The 23698-nt window shown below is 38.0% G+C and overlaps 1 protein-coding gene across 2 annotated transcripts in view; it reads left to right on the top strand.

The window, feature by feature from the left end:
- The first annotated feature begins 12051 nt into the window (after positions 1 to 12051).
- LOC136857904 (probable ATP-dependent RNA helicase DHX34) overlaps positions 12052 to 23698 on the top strand; it is a 330161-nt gene continuing 318514 nt past the window's right edge. For both annotated transcript variants that reach the window (XM_067136960.2, XM_067136959.2), the window contains exon 1: positions 12052 to 12681. In XM_067136960.2, the coding sequence (XP_066993061.2) occupies positions 12273 to 12681 (409 nt within the window). In that variant the 5' untranslated portion in view covers positions 12052 to 12272. The remainder of the gene's footprint in view (positions 12682 to 23698) is intronic.

Below are 23698 nucleotides of genomic sequence, written 5' to 3'. Positions count from 1 at the left end.
TCAATGTAAATAGGGGACTTTTAAAATTGTGTTGATATTGATAAGGTTTAAAATTCTTACATGCAAATATTCTTGGATACTACAGTATTCTTGCGATGCTCCTTTCCAGTAAAAAAGAATACCCAAAAAGCATGAATACATGACTAAATGCGTTATAAATTAGGAAGGTGTTCAGGTTCATTTAAGTAACACAAAATCAATTTACTGTTCATATTAATTAAGGCTTCTCACAGCATGCGCTTAGAAGGCGGGCGTGTATATTTCGCTATTTTCTTGTGTAAATGACCAGGAATTTGGTATAATTCCGCCCAACGACTGAAAATATCTTCTCTCGAACGGAGCGGATGAGCGAGTTTTTTAGACCTAAAAACGCTGGCAAATTTTTGGGGGTAAAGTAGAAAAAATATTATCATCGCCGGTTTAGACCCTAGTTTACTGAGCCCAAGTTGGCAGGTTCGAGCTGGGCTCAGTCCGGTAATACTTGAAGGTGCTCAAATATGCCAGCTTTTCCTGAAATGTATGGTTTGCTTTAATATTTTAACTTGTAAAATGATTTCCGTTAATGGAAAGGGAGAGTGGTAAATTACACGATTAGTGAGAACTGAAGAAATTCTTACCGGTACGATATTTTTAAAATTTGCTTTACATCGCACCGACACAGACTGGCCTTTTGGCGATGGTGGGATAGGAAAGGACTACTAGGAATGGGAAGGAAAAACCCCCTGGGCTTAATCAAGGTACAGCCCCAGTATTTGCCTGGTGTGAATATGGGAAACTACCAAAAACCATTTTCGGTGCTGCCGACAGTGGGGTTTGGACCCACTTTTTCCCGAAAGCAAGCTTACAGCCGCGCGGCCGTAACTGCACGGTCAGCTCGCTCAGTCGATAATTTACTATACTTGTATATAGTCCTATACGGCATTTAAAGGAATAATATTGACGAAAGTAAAGGACTCAGAGTTGTAAAATCTGGTAAGGTATGAATGGGGACTGCTACACGTATTGTACGAAGGGAAAGCAACACACTGTATATAAAGGAAATATATTCAATAGCTTTTAATACGCCTACTATAATTACACACAAAAAGTGAAAAAATGGACCACAATTCCAGGCTATCATGCACATCTTTTCTTATTTTCTTTTTTGTACCAATTCGCTTTACGTCGCACCGACACACATAGGTCTTATGATGACTATGGGACAGGAAAGAGCTAGGAGTGGGAAGGAAACGACTGTGGCCTTATATAAGGTACAGCCCCAGCATTTGCCTGTAGTAAAATTGGAAGTCATCTTTAGGGCTACCGCCACTGGGGGTTCAAACCCAATATCTCCTGAATGCAAGCTGACATCTACGTGACCTAAGGCCTGCAGCCACTCGCTCGGTATCATCAACTATACTATAGGGAATACGTAACACTTTGCGAGATATCGCAAGACATTGATTGCGAGCGCACCTAGTGGAACGACCTTAAAACTGACTGCAGAAGTAATAGCGATCAGCTTATGCTGTGTGAATTTTGATCTTGGATTTGCGTGAAGAGGAAGATTTCCGTGAAAATGTAATTCATCCGGGGACACACGTTTTTGGGATTATAATCATACAAGCACTGAACCATATTTGGTAAGGTTTGTGCTGTTTATGACAGCAATAACTTTGAACTTGTTCAGCTATAGAAATTTTTCTTCCGGTTTCCTCGAGATAAAATATTTTAAGTACATTCCAATATTGTGAAATATTAGTGTACTCATCACATTAGGTTTAACTTTTAGTTGTCAAATACGGAAGTCTTATCTTAGATTAATTACATGAAGAAAATTAAAACAAAGTAAATAAAACAAAAATACTTCTTTTCCTACCGCTTTTCACAGATCTTTGGTATATCGGATGCGAGCTGTATTAAACTTGTTGAATTGGCCCTATTTTATTGCCAGATGCCCTTCATCACGCCAACCCTATATGGAGGGGTGTAATCACTAGACCTCGGATTTTGGGGAAAAGCCTGTTTTGTTCTTGAACACAGAACTTAAAATGAAGTTGTATTTACACGTTTCATGTATTTATAACATTAGGAACGTTTATTCCATAGCTCCTAAATGTGCCTGAATTGACGTTAGAACCTATATTTACCTATATTCCTGTAATTCCTATTTTCCATAAATCTGTTAACATGATCTTAATATATTCAGAGAAAATACAATATTTGCTGACTCGTTTTCAGTATCTTAAACAAAATCTTACAATCGGAAAGCTGGAAACCACACACACTTAAAAGCCCTAAGAATATCCCGCAGCGAACACTTTGGTTGTATGTCACGAGGCTGCAGACTGTATCCACTGAAAAACTCGATTGCATTCTGTGATAACATTGCGGTATTCCCATTTGTTCAGTGAGTGAATTATGGCGGAAATGACAGGTTCCAAGTCGCCTTTAATTAAATAGTTACACGAGTTTCCCCATTTTACATCGGATGATAAAATTATATTCTGTGACTTCTGCAGCAAAGAGGTGAGGGAACCTTGTTTTATATTTCCCCCTCACAATTTATTATCAGTTTAGCAAAAATCATGGTATTTTCATTGATGCCTATTAAAATACGTAAAATTGAAGCTGCCTAAAATATTTTAGGACCTATTTTGACAGTCTTTTTAGGCAGCTAAATAACATTTTAGTACCTAAATATCAAACTTCTATTAATCACTATTGCATGTTTCTGTGTCGGTTGGATGTGTAGTGTGTTGTCTGAATATGATGATAAAGTGTTGGAACGAACATAAACACCCAGTCCCCGAACCAGATGAATACATTAGACGCTATTAAAATCACCAATCCCGCCCGGAATCTGATCCGTGACCTTCTGAAGTGACGTTATTACTATCAGCTTTAACATTCAACATTCTTAGTAGAAGAACGCAAAACATAATTATTTAGTTTCATTATTTATATCAATTTTACCATGCTACTTGTGTAGTTTCAAATACAGTATACGACACTTCCGGATTTAGTCTTGTTAAAATGGGATACAATTCGCAAGCGGCGCTCTTAGTGGCGTGACCTTGATATTCGCGCTAAATTCAAATATCAATGGAAATGTAATTACGGAAATTGATAAATAAATTACGTCTAGACTGAATGTGTTACTAAGATATTCACATCAAAGGTGCTAAAGCAATTCTGGATAAATGAATGAAGAATTATTTAACAGGTTATTATTTAAAGACTGAAATTAGACACATAATCAAGATGTGAAGTGGACTGCTATGAAAAGGCTTGATCTTTCATTTATGCATTACTTAGCTTTAACATTCCTGCCTGAACTTTTACGGCTAGATTTGTCTGTTTTTCTTATTTAAAAGCATTGTATCATCACATTAAAACGCTTGTCAACAAAAATATCGGCACATTACTTACACACATGATTCAATGAATTTACATTTAAGGCAACTCGGAAGTGTGAAATGATAAAAAAAATGCATTTTTGGTTTTTTTATTTTATTAAATTCTCCTATGTTTTCTGAACAAAATGATATGCATTTTAATATTGTTTTGTGCATATTTAGTTGTTAAAAATTATTTAAAAGAACTGCGCATCTCTGTAAGTTGAGTCATGCCACGCCCCTTTGAACTCTGATCTTCATTTCTCCTTCCCCTGTGGTGATAAAATTTTCTAGTAAATTTTGTTCAATTTGTTTTTATGTTGGCTAGTTTGCTGTAGTCTGGGTATGCGCTGCCACGTCTTCGTTTGTTTTATGGTTTGTTTGTATGAGTAAACAAGTTGGTCCATTTCAAGTTATAAAAGTTATTTTGTTGCACGTTGGTTTCATTTTCACACTAAAAGTGGTGTTATAAAATAGTGATAATGCCTAGAGTCGGAAGTGTGTACAACAACGTAAATTCCAAGGGAATAAATACACTATAGTAAATAATTACGAACCTCTAGTTCATTCTAACCTGCAAGAACAAAGTAGTCAAAGTGATAGTGTAGGCCTAAATATTCCAAGCTCTTCGAGTAATAATAATACATTGAGATATTTGGGTGAAGTAGTTGTTGACAGTGATTCTGTAAATAGTACTGGTAAGGGTAATATTATTGTTAATGTACAGTTATTATCAGAATTCATTAGCAATTACACCTATTGTAAATACTGTAAATGTTAAGACACTTTGTTTATTACTGAAGATACTAGTGTTAGGAAAGGACTTTCTTCTAAACTGGTAATTATTGACATAATTGTAACATAAATTAATAAACTAGGACTTCAGGAAATACTTCAGGTAAATATTATAATATAAATGTAAGAATGGTGTACGGCATGTGCTGCATAGGCAAGGGGTAGAAAGGTGCAGAGAGCCTCTGTGCAATGTTAGACTTACCCCCTCCACCTAAAAAATTTAGTAATTACTATGGTATGTGAATTACCTACGAGATGGGGATTCTAAAGGATATAAGTTATTCAGTGAAGCACAACCTTATGGCCCTAATATAAGTATAGAGAAACTTGAATGTGTAGGGTATGTGCATAAAAGAATGGGTGCCAGACTTAGGAGACTAAAAACAGACTTGAAGGGTACAGTGTTGCATGACAAAAAACAAATAGGTGGTGCTGGTATGTTAACTGATTCAGAAATAGACTTGATTCAGACTTACTATGGGTTAGCTATCAGCAGAAATACCCACAATTTGAAGGATATGAGGACAGCTGTGTGGACAATATTTTTACATAAGGCATCTACTGACTCATACCCACAACATCTGTTGTGCCCCAAAGGTGAGGAGTCATGGTGTGGTTTCCAGAAAGCTTTAGCAGGTGGTATTAGTTATCAGCACAAACACTCATTTCCTAGTGCTGTGATAGAAGCCATGAGACCTATTTTCAGAGGTCTCAGTGAAGAGAAACTGTTGAAAAAATGTCTTCATGGGCAGACTCAAAATGTAAATGAAAGTTTTAATAATTGTGTGTGAGAACGCCTACCAAGAACTGTTTTCATAGAGTATAGTAAAATAGTTATTGGTGTATGTGATGCTGTTATCACATTCAGTGAGGGTGCAATGGAGAGAATTGAAGTTTTGAAAACAATGGGCATAAAACCAGGTCATAACACCACAACAGCTTTGTATCGAATCGATCAAAATCGAGTATAATATGATGAAAGAGGTGCTGAGGCCTCATCAAAGGAAGTTAGGATTGAAAAATGAAGAAAAAGGAAGGTAGATGAATCAGATGAAGCAGTTAATGATGACTATTCTTCAGGGATGCACTGAAGCAGGCTGTAAAACTAAGTTTTATGTTTTCATCACTTTTTCTCAATACTATATTTTTGTAAACATAGGTACATTTTTTCAAGGACTGTTAGACACAGAAAGCTGAAATTTGGGCCATACATTGTGCATGTAATAGTGACTGCTGATAAGTAAAATTATGCAATTCGCTTCAACAGATTCTAAGATATTAATTTTTTATTTTTAGAATTTTGGCAGATTTTTTTGTGCAAGTTAATCATTTTCTTCACTGAAATATATTTTAGATAGGAATTTGAATTTACTTACCAACGTCGACTAATAGTGGTAGAATAAGATGTAAAAATCTCAAGTCCAAATTTTTGAAAACGCTCTTCGAAATTGTACCTAAAATGTCAATTTTTTCTAGAATTTTCAGTAAGTTTATGACTTGTTTACTTACAAGTTTTTTAATTTTAATGAATTTATGAACAAACAAAGAACAGGCTTTGCTAAACTACTGAAAAAATAATTAACAAAATCCATTGAAAACTTAATGTTTAAATGGATGAAATACCAAGATGCGCATCGCTCTGCTTGGGGCACTTCCCGGTTCCCTTAAGAGCTGGACAGGTTACATCGCGCAGTCCTATCTACGAAATATCACTGTAAAATTTGTCACAAATGGAACGTAATAATTGCTTTTACTTAAATGAAACGAAAAATCTGCGGCAAATTACAAATTCCGTCGTTATTAGAGAAATATGAATACATACTTGAGGCCTGTAGACAGGTCTCCTTTATGTCGTATTCCGCTGCTGGTGCCGTCTTTTGTAAATTTCTTGAGGTCCAGGGCTAGCACCGAGGAATGGGAGTGCTATGTCTATAGATTCTTGTTATCTTTGTCCATATGAGTAGAGGGGTCGGTTGAAACAGCAAAATGGAGGTTAACAGCATTCGCGATGTTATTTCGTTCTTCAATGAGGCAAATTAACTCTACGGAAAAGCAACTAAGGACGCATTCAACAACTTGGTGGTGCACATTACAGAGAAATATCGTAAGTACCACAGAAATGATATAGCATGATCGCTGGACCAATAAATATTTTTTATTTTTGTTCGAACGAAAATAGCATGATCCCTGGACCAATAAATCACTAGTCCACAGAATTCTTCTTATGTACATTGTGCCATAGCTTTTTGTCGCCTATTAAATCTTGCATATCGCTATGTCTGTCTGTTAGGTCATCAGCCCAGAAGCTGGTTGGATCTCCAAATAGCACAACCAAAGGCTATGCAGTTATAGAGAAACTGCAAAAACCAATGGCATAGCCCAAATGAGGCGTGCTAGGCAAGATGAGGAGTGAGGTAGTTTGCCATTGCTTTCCTCACTGGACCAGAAGGTGCTAATGACGACTGATCCTATGAGCAACACCTTTCGTAACACTCAGACTCTAGTTGTGCTCCAAATATCATTACTCAGCACCACCCATACCCCAGCAGCTTCCATATTGTCACAGCCATAGATGAGACTGGGACTTCGGTGGAAGCTACACTTTGCTCTGGCCTGTGCCAAGAGATGGATACAAAAATACACTTCAGGAAATGATGTCATTGAAAACTGAAGCAATGAAACGAAAGCAAAGAACTTCAGTGAACACAGACATCACACATGATATTGTTGAAAGTGTAAGACAAACAGAAGACATACGTGTGTTACTGTGAGCGTAGCACCAAAAGTACTTGTACAGGAGTACCGCAGATTTTAGGCTTCAACTGTGTAAAAGCAATTATTATGGTCCATTTGTGACAAATTTTACAGTGACATTTCGTAGATAGGAATGCGCGACGTAACCAGCTGGACAATTATCTTTTTAACTTAAAGCCTATAAATCTATAAATTTAGCCTCAACAATATTCAATCTTTCCGTATAAGCAATACTTGCCATTGCATTTGGTTAAAGCAAAATTGCATCATCATATTGTTTCAACAAAATGTGTACATTTCTTAAATCACCCATATTTTCTGCAGTGCTTGACAACGCATTACGGCATTCCAAATGGGGTAACTTGCAACACAACCAGCCACACACATATACATATGCATTTTCCTGAATTAAATTAAACCCACAGATCACACCTACAACAACACATCAGCATTGAATGTTAATTGCTACATTATACAATAAATAGCCCTATTATATTTTGTGCCAGTTAAAATGTGGGTCGCACTTGTCAGAAGTTTAGGAAGTACTATAAAATATCTTTGTAACTGAGAGAATATATATGCAGACCCAACATTTACTTACATTTTCTTGTCACGAGTGAAACGGAAGAAAGACCGCAAATCCTTCTGCACTTCATAGTTATTGCAGCCAAACACAGCACATATCTTTCCACTCATATTGAGAGGAGATATAAAGGAATGACACACGCTACTTTTACTTTTGTCAAATTAATGCAAGCGCATAAATAACGCAATAAACTTCACAAACAATTACACGTGCTCTTATGACAGAATCAGTAACTCCAGGTCATTCCGCTGGATATCTCGCAGAGTGTCGCGTATTGTCTCTATTGTATTTGGTAGTTTCAATCTTACCACCTGACGTTTAATTTCGGGCCGTCCAGTGCGCCACTGTCAACATATCTCTCACTCGCAGTTTATTATGGGAGAATGCGGAAGTGTCCAGTATTGTGTATTGTGTATTTGGCATCATGCACATTATTTTTCTGGATATTCGCTTTGAAAGGCATGGCCATTCAGTGAGAGGAACATATCATTCCTTATATTTCGTAAAACATTAGTTTTAGTCTTCAAGGTAAGATCAAAAGAATCTCATTCACGCCGAAAGGGAATAAGTTGCGAAATCAGCGCATGTAGGCCAATTCACATGACAGCAAGTTTCACGCAAAGTATTATTTCATACGCATTGAAATTAATTTCAAGGGAAATACCTATGAAATGATACGCCATTGCCCTTTATGAACCTCTCCATGCAGCCACAAGCTGCACAGGATAGTGGCATTTTCCTTCAAAGAAGTATATACTTCAATTTATGGCATAGCTCCATTAGCGAGAGTGCCTAACGATCCAGCTTATGCCAAACAGTGGGCTCACGCATCTTCGCAGGCGACTGCAACGTCAGTGCTACATATAGTGTATTATTTACTATTATTTACAAAAATGTAAAAATCAGTTACAACTTACAGTGAGGAAGTGTAAAATAGTAAATGCACAAGACAGTCCAAACGAAATTATTGATGTAAAGTTAAACCATTTTAGGCCATTGGCTGCAATTTATAATGTTATTATTTAGTAACTGTGTGAATTAAATAAATTATTATATTATAATAAATGTTTTATTGCGCACAAATGTGCATGGAAAAAATTCTTATGAACAGTCGTCTGTATAGAATTTTGTTAAGGATTCTATTCTCAGTTTACACTTAAGTACGTGATAGCGTTCACAAAGTTCGCCGCATCTTTTGCACCTGTAGTCCGGACTTGGCTCAAGAAAGCTCGCGTTAATACACATGCGTTGGTGAAACCCATGGACTGAGAGTCTGGTCACAACGTGTCTCAACTCATAGCCTCCCTGTGTCCAGTTGCGGTTGATCATCGCATCACACTGGCAAATGTCCCACCATATGCTGTCTCTCTTTTGTTGAAGCTTTTGTAGGAGTTCCTTATACGCTGGGGTGGCCGGGAGCAGTAGTTTGAAACGCAGCTCTTCTACAAAGAATAATGCCCTCGACAGTTGGTATACGAGGCGTGATGGAGTGTACTTTGACAGGCAAAGTACTTTCTTTAAATAGAATGCTTTCACCTTCTCTATACTATGTATTTAGTTGCCTCTTTCCAAGATATATCCATATATTTTCTAATCCATAGGTGGCTACAAGACTAACCTTAAGATGAAATAACTCCATGGCACATGAAAGTGAGAGATGGCTCAAAGATCTGATGTCTTTAATGGATTTTATGGCAGCATTTAGTCGGTCTTTTACATGTAAAGAGAACACGTTCCTCGGTGTTTGAAAAGTGACTCCTAGGTACTTAAAATTTGTGACTGACTTTAGTTACTGGTCATTGATTAAGAATGTTCCCCGTTTTCCTCCTTTTCTGAAGGTCAGAGAGACAGTCTTATTTTCATTTAACCTCAGCTGGTTCTCTTCTGCCCATTTCGTAACTTTATTAAAAGTAGTCTGCAAATCTAACTGAGAAGTTGATGTCAGAGCATGCATGCATGCATTAGGATATTGACATTTTCTGAATCTATTCTTTGTACGATGTCAGCTGTGGCGGCAATGAAAAGCAATGGGCTTAGGGGGTCGCCTTGAAGGACGCCAATGGTTTGAAGTATCGGATATGACTTGGTGATGCCATCACTAATCTCTACCCAGTTATCTGTAAGGAGATTCTGGATGATTGGAAGTAGATAACAACTAGGCCCGATGATGTTTCGCAACTTCTTCTCCATTGATCGTATCAAAAGCCTTAGAATAATCAATAAAGATTGCATGAAGTTTTCCCTTTGGAATTGCGAGAGCTTCATTAATATACTGTTGTAGACAATCGATCGCTTGAATGGTTGATCTTCTTCTTCTGAAGCCAAACTGGAAATCCGGGAGCTTGTCGTCTATTAATATTGTGAGGCGCTTACATACTAACTGAGTCAGTGCCTTTAAGAGTGTGCATTCCAGAGCAATTCCTCTGTACGAATTAGGGTCTGCTGTATCACCTTTGCCCTTATACATAATTTGTATTGTGGACTTAGCCCAGCTGTGTGGTAACCTACCCTGTTGTGAACATTCATTCAATAACTGGCAGATGGATTCTTTCAACACTGGGAATATCCCTTTCAAATGTTCATTATAAATGTTATCTGGACCACATGCTTTCCCATTTTTTACGCTTTTAACAGTTTCTTCTATTTCTTTAAGCGTAAATCTCTCTGAGACATTCGGGATAACTGTTGGGTCGACATGAAAATTGATTGGCCGCGCGTCCCTGTCCTGAAGAATTGCACGAAGGTGCGCTTCCCAAACATCCATTGGTATATTACGAGAAGACTTTGGCTGTTTAGGACGCAAAGCTTTGTAAGGGTCCTGAGTAGCCTCTTCAATTAAACGTTTTTCTTCCTTTTCCAAAAACGTCTGACGGGCTTGTTTAGCTATAGCTTTATATTCTCTTCTTAAATTAGCGTAGTAATCCAGCCGTTCTTTCGTGCGCAGAAATTTTGCTGCGTGCAGGGCTAACAAAGCTGTTTTTCTTGGTTTGTTGCATGCATGTGTAAAGCATCGTTTTGCTTTTCTATTGTTAATTACTGTAGGAGGTATTGCCTTCTTAAGAATTTTCTGCAGTTTTAAAGCAGCCTAATTCAGAGTCCCATTGTTTAGTGTATCGATTATTGCTTTTTTTTGTCTGAATCTTCTAGTACTGTTAAGTCCAATGTTCTTCTCAATAGGGATGTATCACGCAAAACTTGTCCGCTAGGCAGCGTAATGGTAATACCCGGTATGCGCTTTCCGCTGCTCGATTGTTTTACATGAGACTTATATGGAGTATTCCTACATTTGTGATCATCGAAACGAAACTTTTGCTTTAAATGCACTAAAATGGAGTTACCATATTCTGCCAATGTTTTCTACAAGACGGGAAATTGTATAGGTGCAATGGCGATTGCGGATTTGGAAGCAGAATTAAAGAAAAGGGGCGAAAAAGTATCCGGAAAAAATGCAAGAGTTGATTGAAAGGTACCAGTAAGGAATAAATGCAGCAACTCCTTCTTTTAGCGTTTTCTTAGATTGAATTTTTAAAGTACAAATAGCATTTTGAAAACATTCCTAATACGGTATTTTTTCTTTTCTTTGCCGTTTATAGGCGTACGTAAAGCACGACATTGGTGTGACAACAGTGCCTGGGGCTACATCCAGTACGATTGAACTTCATTTCCGTGTAGCGCACGAGTTTCAGGATCTTGTTTCGGACCATAAGACAAATGCCGGTATAAAAATTTCAAATTTGGAAGTAATGAGTTATTTCCTGTTCAGGAAGTCTGAAATTGATGGTGCTCCAGTGTCAAATTATAGGTCACTGTGTGATTCAGGGTACCGTACCGCACACGGTGTTATGGCTGTTTTCCTACTTCTATATCTTCTTGCTCTCGGAGTTATTTCCAAGGTACCGGTGCCACACCATGAAAATATCGAAGGTACAGCGTTCTCCTTAAGTCTTCGTCTTTCCACTAAAATTATTGAAATAGGTCATATAAACTTTTAAGAATGTACTACCTTATTATAAAATTATTTCTCAATTAGTACTAATTAGCTTACTTACCAGTTTCAGTAATGACATAATCTTCAACTGTAAAATGTTTCGAGCAGACTTTGATGTTAGGAGTCATATTTTTATTTCGTAGGTCTTGCCTACGAATCGCATGCAACCACTTTTTACGGAAAGCATCTTGCTTAGGAAATTGATGGTATGAATACGGTCGACCTTGATTTTGGGACATTGGGACACAGCAATTGTCAGGCATCACAATTTTCTCGTCGTCTTTGTTGTCGTAACGATATATTAAATCTTTAACTTTAGCATTTAACTAGGTAACTTCCATTAAAAACACATAAAAACAAATGACGATCGACAAGCGCATACCGGGTACTACACGTGAGGCATCTATCGGTAGTGTTTCAGTACATCCCTATTGTTATATTAGAGAGTGGGGATTTGTGTCTGTCTTGCTATAAATACTCTTTGTTGGTATTTTAGTTGTTTAGTGTTTCCGTTTCCCTTGTCAAATTTTGAAGGCGGTGAATTGGAAGTGTGTTATGGTGTCTTGTTTTCAATTTTGTTTACATTGGTAGTGTTTATGTTCATTTGCATTTGTCTACGTTTTAGAAATATATTAGTTGTAAATGAGTCTATGAGTAGACATACCGTGTTTACATGATTTGGGAAACTTTCAGTATCTCGGTGTCTTAGAAATATATACAATATTTGTTGATATCTAAGCATAACCTAACTTATACGAATACTTTTAATGAGATGCGACGGAGTCATACATCGTCTACAGGTCACGATAGTAGAAGCGAAAGAGAGAGAAACTTAAAATCTCTTTCTAAGGTTTCAGATTTTGTACGTAAAGAGAGTTTAAGGTGCCAGGAGACTGATATTTCTCGTTATGATGTATATTCAGGTGACAGCGAAGCACGCTCAAACAGACTCAGGAACAGTTCCATTGAGTCTCCAATCTTCCAAAGTTCTTCGACTACGGAGAGAAGCAATGCCAGTGAAAACAAAGGAGTTTCAAAAACTAGAGATTTTTCTTTTGTGCCATATAAACGGTTATTAAATGATTTATTTTGTGATCATGATGTTTTGGATGATACTGAAGATTTTTGGAAATTTTTGAAGAAGTATGAATCTATGCAGGAAAAAGCAGGTGGAATAGAAAGTAAGTGTACCTCTACTACATACTTACAAAAAATTTGTGTTAAAATACAATTTAACTAACCTACAGAGTCATAAAGCTGAAGGAATGGTGTGTTTAGATCTGAAATAGTGGGAAGACAGGGATGAAGTAGCTTGGTAGAGTAATATAGTTGCCATGAAATTGGCCCAAGATGAAAACAAGTAATTCCACGTATCTGCAAGACAGAGAACAAGAAGAATCGCTGCAACAACTGGGATATTTTGATCAGTGTATCAGGGAAGTTGTTACAGGCATTTTAGAAAATATATTGCAGTCAATGGAGGAGAGTAAGTTGTATGAAGACCAGTGTGGTTTCAAGCTATTAGTTTAAGATTGGGGTAAAAATACAGAGAGGGGAACTCAACGATTATTACATAGAATGTTACTTGAAATGCTTCCAATTTTACCTTATAATGATCGAGGAAGAGAGATGTGTTCAATACGCTTGCCAGAGACCAACCCGCCCGCCCCTAGAAGTATATTTACTTTTATAATAAAAAATACTGTTTTAGACGCCATACTCCATTGCTTATAACGGTGATTGGTTCACGTAAGTAAGAGGATGACGTCACTGACACCTAGGATGAGGCCGAGAATTTGCTACCAACCATTGCATTAGCTTTAAGGTATTTTTGCACCTCGAAAAGATCATTATTTTAAGGTATTTTTGCACCTCGAGGCCAATCTCTGTCATGAGAACAGTGGCTCCCTTCGGGAGCCACACTCCCTTCGAAAGGCTCTTAACTATGGCCGCGGCGCATACTGTCCGCACGGCAAGAAAAAAAAGTCATTCAGAGGTTCTAAAATTCAACAGTTGGCATCATTGTCGTTCCTCTCAGCGCTGCTAGTGCGACAGTGAACTGGCGTGCGCCACCTAGTGGTCGCTCATGTTACTAAACCGTGAGTGCTCTTCTCTGTAGCTTCGCCAAGATTGGTAAGAGAAGAAGAGACATTTGTGTTTATGTTAACATTGATGCTTTCACAGCCCGTACTTGTAGATATGATATGGGCTTTTGGGCTTATGCCACGTCAAGAAAGCAAGGTTTCACAGAGAACTTTGTTCCTCGTCTTAAGAAAAAAATCTCGATGTAAAGAGTTTCACTTTGTTTTTTGACAGAACATAAGCCCAAAAGCCCATATCATGTCTAGTTGTGTTTATGTTTCGTAGGTCCAAAGAAGGCATATGATAGAGAATCAAGGGAAAAGATATTGGTCATATTGATTGATTATGGAATCTGGGATAGGTTATTAGAGGTAATCAAAGAATGTGTTCTTGGTTCAAATTTATAACATTTAATGTAGGCTTATAATGTTTAATTTATAATGTTCATAGGGTACTTGATTTTTGATAGTTTCTAAACCTGTACTAATAGAGCGCGTTGCAGCGATATGCACATGGTAGGGAAATGCTCTGTTGTTGCTAGCACCTTACTCAGTTCACACAATGCTACGAACTGTTCCTTACTTAGTTCGGGGCTAAAAAAAAAAAAAAAATGCTGGGCTGAGTGGTTCAAGCCGTTGAGGCGCTGGTCTTCCGACACCAACTTGGTGTGTTTGATCCTGGCTCAGTCCGGTGGTATTTGAAGGTGCTTGAATACTTCTGATTTACTGGCACATAAAAGAACTCCTACGGGTCTAAATTCTGGCAACTCGGCGTCTTCAAAAACCATAAAAATAGTTAGTGGGATGTAAAACCATTAACATTGAATATATAGGCCTAGGCTAAAAGTTACTTATATTTTAGAGTACATGAAGTAGCAGAGAGGGGAGATCCTTCCACGATGCTTGCTTGTGTCCATCCTACCCACCCTAAAAAGTACTTTTATACTTAAATAGTTGAATTAGACTGCTTATATTTTCTTTGTTTCTATTGGCTAGCAGCGATCAGCTGTGAAAAGTTTTGACGAATACTATGTTCTTATTCTCTCCGATAGGGTTCGCATGAATTGTAGCCACAGCAGTGTTCTCCTCAGGACCTTTTTAATGGGCGCATCGTCCTGCCAGTTTTATAGACCGCCCAGCTAATATAACCTAGATAAGTGTTAGTTACATAATATCAATACGTATTTGAGTAATTAGGTGTTCCAAATAAGAATGTAAATACTGTAAAACTGTTTATTTAAATGATAAATCTTCATTATTGTCAGCATAATTGCATCAGTTACATCAGAGTTTAAATGTTTAGCTACCGAGCTTGATAGCTGCAGTCGCTTAAGTGCGGCCAGTATCCAGTAATCGGGAGATAGTATGATCGAGCCCCACTGTCAGTAGCCCTGAAGATGGTTTTCCATGGTTTCCCATTTTCACACCAGGCAAATGATGGGGCTGTACCTCAATAAAGGCCACGGCCGCTTCCTTCCAGTTCCTAGGGCTGACCTATCTGTTACAAGATATTAGAATCATTTCGTATTGATGGTATTCACTTTACAAAGGGGAAAAATGAGAGTCATCATCATCATCGGTTTGCCCTTCCAGCGAGCCGGGTAGGGTGTTTGAAAACGAGCATCTTCCAAAGTTGCCTATTCAAAAACATTTCGTTGTCCAAGACAGATTCCCAATTCCATCCTCTTCTCTCCACGTCTTCCCTCAGTTGGTCCATCCATCTTCTTCTTGGTCTTCCAGCTGGTCTTCTACCTGTTATTCTTTTTTCCAAATAAGCACATGGTAACCTTGTGCTATTCATTCGTTTAACATGCCCAAACCATTTAAGTCTAGATGACCTAAGTCTTTCCTCCATCGATTCATTTAGACCTAGGTTAGATCGGATCTCATCATTTTTCACATGATCAAGTCGGGTCTTTTGGAGCGCAGTTCTAAGAAATTTCATTTCACAGGCTTGAATCCTACTATAATCCTTTGATGTTAGTGTGCAGGTTTCCAGAGAATATGTAAAGATAGGAATGAAATATGACTTGTACAGGGTCATTTTTGATCTTTGTGGGACTTTCTGATCCCATAGTAGGTGTCTAACGATGCTGTAAAAGTTAGAGCCTTTGGTTACTCTGTTTGTTATTTCTCTCTCAGCTTTGTTATTACTAGCGATTACGCTTCCTAAATAACAGAACTGGTGTACTACTTCAACTTGGTGGTCCTGTATTTTTATGTTGCATTCTGTATAATGTCTGCTGATTTTTAATGCTACTGTTTTTGATGGGTTCAATTTCATTCCATAGTCATCAAACTTCTTACACCATGCATTCAGATTATTTTGCACTCCCTCCTCTGTTTCATCCCATATTGTCACATCGTCTGCAAACACCAGAGCCTGAAGATCTTTATTACCTTTTCCTTTTAGTTCCTTTAAAATGGTATCCATAACTGCTATGAATAGAAGTGGTGACAAGGCACTTCCCTGTTGTACGGTACTCCTTTGGTTGTATTGAACCATTCAGAGTGACCATCGCCAATTCTGACACAGCTTTTACAATTACTATATAGCATTTGGATCTTCCTAATAAGGTACTCCGGTACACCAAGTTTTCTAAGACTTTTCCAAATCGTTGATCTAGGAACATTATCATACGCCTTTTCAAGGTCCATAAACACAATAATTAGGTCTTTTCCTCTTTCCCAGTGTTTCTCTGCCAACATCCTCAAAGCAAATATCAGATCTGTTGTGCTTCTTCCAGTCCTAAAACCATGTTGTTCCTCTTCTAAGATAGGCTCTAGTATATCCCTTACTCTGGCTTCAATGATCTTTTCCATAATTTTAAGGCCGTGTGATAGGAGGGTAATGCCTCTGTAATTTTCACTTTTCCTTCTACTCCCTTTCTTAAAGATAGGAACTATCACCCCTTTTGTCCAATCTTCAGGTATTTTGTTATATTTCCATATTGTTTTGAGAACTCTATACAGCCACTGTATTCCTGGCAGACCAGCAGCTTTAATCATGTCAGCTGTAATTTCATCAGCTCCTGCTGACTTACCACTTCTCATCCTATGGAGAGCTTGCTCTACTTCTGTCCATGTAATTGGGATATCTTCCTCTATTGTTTTCTGTCCTACATCCTCAACAGAGATCTCTTTAGGGCCATTTAGGAGCTTGTCAAAATACTGCCCCATTGTATCCGTGATATCTTTCATATTGCGAACTATATTCCCATCTGCTGTCTCCAGGGCTGTAATTGCTTCTTTATCTGATCTTTTACTTTTAACTATTCCATATATCATTTTCATATTCCCTTTACTGTCCTCTTCCAGTTTAGTTGTAAATTCTTTCCAAATTTTCTCTTTTTCTTCCCGTACAATTCTCTTGACTTCCAACTTTCTGTATCTATATTCCTTTGCTATCTCTTCCAATTTATTGTTGTCTATTTGGTCACTGTTGATTCTTCTGTCAGACTTAGCCACATCAAGAAGTTTTTTGGCTTTATTCCTTTTCATTATGGCTTCTTTCACTTTATCATTCCACCAAGATGTTCTTTTCTCTCTCACTCTTCTGCTTGTTCTTCCACATATTTTATCTGCACTACCAACCAGACATTCCTTAAAATCATTCCATTCTTCATTACCTTTCTTTGTGTCTGTGTTATTGGTATTTTAGCTCTGATTTCCTCTTGAAACTGCTGTTTGACTTCCACATCTTTCAATTTCCAGTCTTTAATTCGTGGTTTTTTTCTTCTTGTCTACTTTAATAATAGGTTTGGTGACTTTTAGGTCTGCAATGAGGAGTCTATGGTCACTATCAAGGCTCTCTCTAGGTATCACTTTTACATCATACACCTTTTCTCCACTTGACCTATCTGTGATGATAAGGTCTATCACTGATCTATACTGAACATCCCAGCTGTATCTCGTTATCTTGTGGCAATCCAGTTTCTGAAACCACGAGTTCTTCACCAGAAGTTGGTTTCTTGTACATAGATCAAGCAGAAGTTCACCCTCCTCATTTCTATTACCAAATCCATATGGACCAATAATGCCTTCATAACCTGACCTATCAGTTCCAACCTGGGCATTAAAATCCCCAATTATCATTATGTTCTCTTCATCAATGATGTCCTCTAGTTTTTCTAGGAAGCTTGCTTTTTGGTCATCGCTACAACCCTGCTGGGGAGCATAAACTTGGATTACAGTTTGAGTTTCTCCATTTAGGTATATTTTAGCTTTGATTAATCTCTCATTGATGAAGGAGACATCTGTTACACTATCAATGTCTTTATGGAGTATAAAACCAACTCCATTCCTCGCCACTGCAGGATTACCACTCCAGTATAATTTATATCCGTCCTCTAACATTCTTGTGTTGCAACCTTTCCATTTGGTTTCACTTAGCCCTAGGATGTGAATATGTCTACGGTTCATTAAATCCGTGATTTCGTTGCATTTTCCTGTTAGAGTCATAACGTTTAAGGTTCCAATCCGAAGCTTGTTTCTATGATCGGGTCTTCTCGTGCATCTTGAATGAACATCGGACATGACGTCGTCATTAGTTCCATTGAGGTCTTCACCCGTAACCCTGAGCTGGGACCCTTACCAGATGGTACACACCGGGTCAGTGTGCTCTGGGACTCACATAGGCAGGGGCGCCACTCCCTGGGTAGGGCTGCCTCCGCAGAGGGTCTCTACCTGCTACCTACAAACATGAGAGTATCCTCCTAATTCAATACAATAAATATTCCGTCATTAGACGGAGTAAACAAATTCATTTACTTTATTTATTGTATTGAATTAGGAGGATACTCTCATTTTTCACCTTTGTAAAGTGACCTATCTGTGTCGGTGCGACGTAAAAAAAATAGCAAAAAAAAAAAAAAAAGGAAAAATGTTTAGCTTGATTAACCCGTTGTGTCATGCGCAAACGGTGTCTGGATTAGTGTGGAATCGCTTGCGAGTACTCAATTCCGCCTGATGTCACAAACCCATATGGCATTCCACAGCAACTGAGTGGTAAGTTCCGGTGTTACATGATTGTGAATGAGCAATAGAACACTAGAAATTTAAAGTAATCCGTCATATCTTGTTCGTGATAAGAACAATGAAATAGTTACATTTGGACACTAATATTATTGTCCTGAGGGGACAAAATTGAAATTGTATCATTTTCGCTTTTTGCAGTTGGCCTATTCCACACCCAACTACTCATTCCTGCCATCCAGCTGACGAAACTTTCTGGGGAGAACACTGCACAGGGTTACCACATTAGATGAAAGAAGGCAAGAGCGGTAGTTTAGAAAGAGATATGGCATGTGCTGGATGTGATCCCACTATTTTTGACGTAAGTGTGTTGTGCGTCGATCAACAGAAATTGAACGATTTTTTAATAAGCTACAGCTTAATAAATTCTTTAATTCCCTGTGCATTGTGTACTAAGGAGTTAGAAGTGAAAGTCTCTGGCACTAAACTGCTCTTCAGGGAATTGTCTTGTCACTAGCTTGACCTAACATATCCGGACCAGTGGTCTTGCCTGCACTATATAATGAGGTGGAATTGCAACACTGTTCATTCCACTGTGAACTTCACAGCTATCAAAGTCAGTCTGAATACTAGGGTGAAACGCTGGCAACCAGGAATGAGTTAGCTGGAAAATTTATTATGTCCAATAACGGACCAACTGGATTGGTATCCTTGATAATCACAGAGACTTACAATAATTGAAAATCTTCCACCTTTTTGATACTTTTTATTTGCTTTTTAGCAAATTAATTAATTATAAACAGTACATGTTTCGTTCTTATTTGAGAACATCTTCAGCCGTTGTTTAGCTTAGGTTAATCACTAAGTTTTTGAGTACATTATTTTCACGTACATTGTTCCTCTTAACAACTATTTGAATATAAATTAAATTAAAATGATGTTAAAACAATGTGGTGGTTAATGGGTTGATGAAATGAGACAGGATGAATACATAGTTAGCCTATTTAAAAAACTATATCTACTGGTATTCATTAGAATAGTTGTTATTAAAAGTTTCAACTCTGTTACAATAAAAATATATCTGTTTGTCTTCCAGTTAAAAGGTTTCTTAAAAATGATTGACTTCTTGACACTGTTCTAATTCTTGTTGAATGTTCATTTCTTTCACTCCTTCCAGGTTTATTTTGAGCTTACTTATTGTGCCTTAAATTGAGTCTAATGCGGAACTATGAAGCTGATTGCCGTTCAGTTTTTGAGAAGGGAGCTTTGTCTCAATTTCTGACATAAATAATCAGCTTAGATATTCTAGCAACAAAATAATCTCTGAGCCATGTATAGGACCTGTCATTTATTAGAAAATAACCAATACAACTTTGGTGCAGTTGTGTACGAGTCTCTTCCAGTTTTTTCTATCCATCCACAGATGTTGCTCATATATGCGACACCAGTTCACATCTCTAATTTCAAGGTCCTTCATTATCTGTTTTTCCCAAACATCACGAGGTATTCCTCTTGGTCTCTTCCCAGGAACATTGTGGTCAAAGTATGTTTGAGGAGTCCTGTGAGGGTTCATTCTTTTCATGTGACAATACCATTGCAATCTCTTCACTTCTAGAGTTTCCAGCAAGCTTCTTTCCAATCTTCTTTCTTTCCAATCGGATATCCACATTCCTTATTTTATTCATTTTTGTTTTTTGTAGACAAGAACGGAGGAACTTCATTTCTGTTGCCTGAAGACGATACTTTGTTGGTTCAGTAAGTGTTGCTGCTTCCAGGCCATACGTCAATATAGGTATATGCTGATCTTGGAAACTAACGGAAATGTTTCACCCCAAAGTATTTGATGTACAGCGTGATAGAATTTGGAAGCTTTCTGTATTCTGTTACTAATCTCTTGATGTATGGTATTGTCTGATGACAGAACACTACCTAAATACTGGAAGTTGTCTACAATATCCATCTCCTCATCTCCAATTCTTAGTAGAATAGTTGGAGAGTTTCTACTCATCACCAAGCCAACTGTCTTTGTTTTGCTGATTTTGAGACCTAAGGTTGTAAAAGCTTCATGCCAGAGATTTAGTCTAGTTTGTACCTCTGCTTCTGTCTCACCCCATACCATTACATCATCAGCAAAAACTAGGGCATTAGTTGTAGGATCCTTTCTCTTAACCGCTTTTAAAACTTCATTATGATTATGAAGAGAAGTGGTGAAAGACAACTTCCTTGCTGGACTCCACTCTTCGTTTCAAACCAACTTGACCTTCCATCCTGGACCTGGACACAACACTTGGTTTCATCATTTAAATATTGTACTCGTGTTATGATGTCATCGGGCACTTTCTTACGTCTCAAACATTCCCATGTATGCCTGCGTGGTACATGGTCATATGCTTTCTCGATGTCTGGAAAAGGAGTTATAAGTGTTTTTTCCTTTCTCCTAATACTTCTCATAGAGCATTCTTGTGGCAAAAATGAGGTTTATAATTGATCTATGAGGTCTAAATCCATGTTGTTCCCCCTCAAGTGTAGGTTCAACATATTTTCTAATCCTGTTCTCAAGGATGGATTCGTAGATTTTGAGGCCATGTGACAGCAGAGTTATACCTCTGTAGTTGGTACATTTCTTTCTATCACCTTTTTTCAACAATGGGATGATGACTCTTTGCTTCCAGTCATTGGGTATTACATTCTCTTTCCAGATTCTATTTAGTACCCTGTACATCCACTGTTGTCCTATCCCTCCTAGTGATTTGATCATCTCAACACTTAATTCATCTGATCCAGTTGATGTGTTGTTTTTCAGCTTAGATATTGCTGTCTCTACTTCCAGCCATGTCAGACTAGTGGTATTTGTGCTTCCAAAATCATAAGGTTTGTCGTCTAATGGAGTGACATTTTTATAACAGTTCAGCAAAGTTTCAAAGGGCCTTTGGAACTCCTGTAATATTTTGGTCCTGTCCCTAGTCACCTCACCATTAGGAAGTTCTAAAGATTGGATAAATTCATTTTGAGTTCTTCTATTCTTAACAATACTGTATAACAGTTTTTTTATTTCCATCCTGCGTTATTTTGGTAGCCAGATCTTCCTTACGTTTCTGCTTTTCAGCTACAACCAACTGTTTGACCTGTAATTTTTTCTTTCTGTAAAGTGACAGCTTCTCCTCTATTTCATGTTGATCTCCCCGCGTTCTTGCTTGATATAAGGATCTTCTTGCACGGTTTCTGTCATTGATAGCATTTTTAATATCATCATTCCACCAGGCAGTTTCTTTAGGTTTTCTTATTTGACTCTGTCGTCCACATACTTTTTCTGCTACACCAACCACAACCTTCTTCATTCTTCATCTACCAATTTCAGTTCTTCTCTCGGCAACAACCTGCAGACAACTTCCCTGAATTCTTCCTTTACACTTGGCTCGGTTAGTTGCCAAGTTTTTATTTTTGGGACTCATTTGTTACAGACTTTGGGAGGTCTTTCCTCTGCAATAACTGCAACCAACAGTCTATGGTCTCCACCAAGGTCTTCACTTGGAATGACCGTAACATCATTGACATTTTTCCATACATTTTGATCTATCAGAATATAATCTATTACTATCCTATTTTATCATCCCAGCTATATCTTGTGATTTTATGGGTCCCTTTTCTCGAAACAAGTGTTGCTTACTATCAGGTTGTTTCTCATGGATAAATCTAGCATATATTCTCCCTCTTCATTTCTGTTTCCCATTCCATGAGGGCCCAGTATGGATTCTTATCCTGTTCGTTGTGGGCCAACTTGTGAATTAAAATCACCCATTACAATTAGATTGTCATACTCAGTGTGTTCTTCCAAGTTATTAAGGAAGTTGGCCTTTTCCTCTTTTGAGCATCCTACCTGTGGAACATAGACTTGGATCACATTGTACTTTTTCCTTCTTAAGTTCACAGATAACTTAATTATCCTTTCACTAACAAACTCAACTTCACTACAAGCAACTATGTCTTTATGTATTAAAAATCCTACTCCATTCTTAGACTCTACTTCATTTCCAGACCAGTAGAGACTATAGTCCAATCTGATATTCATTTTCCCAGTTTTCTTCCATTTTATTTCACTCAGGCCCATGATCAGAAGTTTCCTCCTTTCTATGAGGTTGACCAGCTCTTCAGTTTTGTTTGTTAAAGTCAGGATATTTAATGTTCCCACTCTGATACTTTGTCTTCGTTTGGTTTGGGTAGCTGGTGTTACATTGGGCTGTAAACCGTCGTTCGCACCAAACTGATGTCATCGTCATGAATTCCTACATCCGAGGCTTGTATTATTCTTGAAAGCTACTTCTTCAGTAAATCCCTCTGTTGACCTGCTGAGCCTAACACAGACGGAGATTTTCTTTCAGGGTTTTCTCCCTTAGCCTTTGGTGTCCAGTCACCTCAACCTGCAAGGCAGCAGGTTGTACTCGTATTAATCCCTGAATACAGGGCTGCCCCTTCCGCCATCTCCACCGTACCGAAGTCCACCTTCTCTGCTGTAGAAGTTGTTGAGGTCTTCACTCGTAACCCTGAGCTGGGACCCTTACCGGATGTTACACACCGGGTCAGTGTGCTCTGGGACTCACATAAGCAGGGGTGCCACTCCCTGGGTAGGACTGCCTCCGAAAAGGGTCCCTACCTGCGATTGTAAATTAAGGGTACAGATCTCTGCACATGGTTATGAGGGTATTTAGGGGTTGTAGTAAGGATTTAAAGGAGAGAGCATGTAAGTCTCTGGTAAGACCCCAACTAGAGTATGGTTCCAGTGTATGGGACCCTCATCAGGATTACTTGATTCAGGAACTGGACAAAATCCAAAGAAAAGCAGCTCGATTTGTTCTGTGTGATTTCCGACACAAGAGTAGCGTTACAAAAATGTTGCAAAGTTTGGGCTGGGAAGACTTGGGAGAAAGGAGATGAGCTGTTCGACTAAGTGGTATGTTACATGTTATGAATCTCATTATGATAACCGTATTGGAGTACAGAATGTAAAAAGTTTCAAAAGTTTCAAATTCGAATTCCGGAATCTGTAGACTCAAATGTGCCCAAGGTACTTTTACGTACATAGGACAAACCGGACGCAGTTTCAAAACTAGATATTTGGAACACTACAATGCCTCAAAACATAGAA

The sequence above is a fragment of the Anabrus simplex genome, chromosome 1, assembly GCF_040414725.1.
Source record: "Anabrus simplex isolate iqAnaSimp1 chromosome 1, ASM4041472v1, whole genome shotgun sequence".
NCBI classification, from domain to species: Eukaryota; Metazoa; Arthropoda; class Insecta; order Orthoptera; family Tettigoniidae; genus Anabrus; species Anabrus simplex.
Note: the sequence above shows the minus strand (reverse complement) of the source record. Positions and strands in the feature narration are given on the sequence as shown.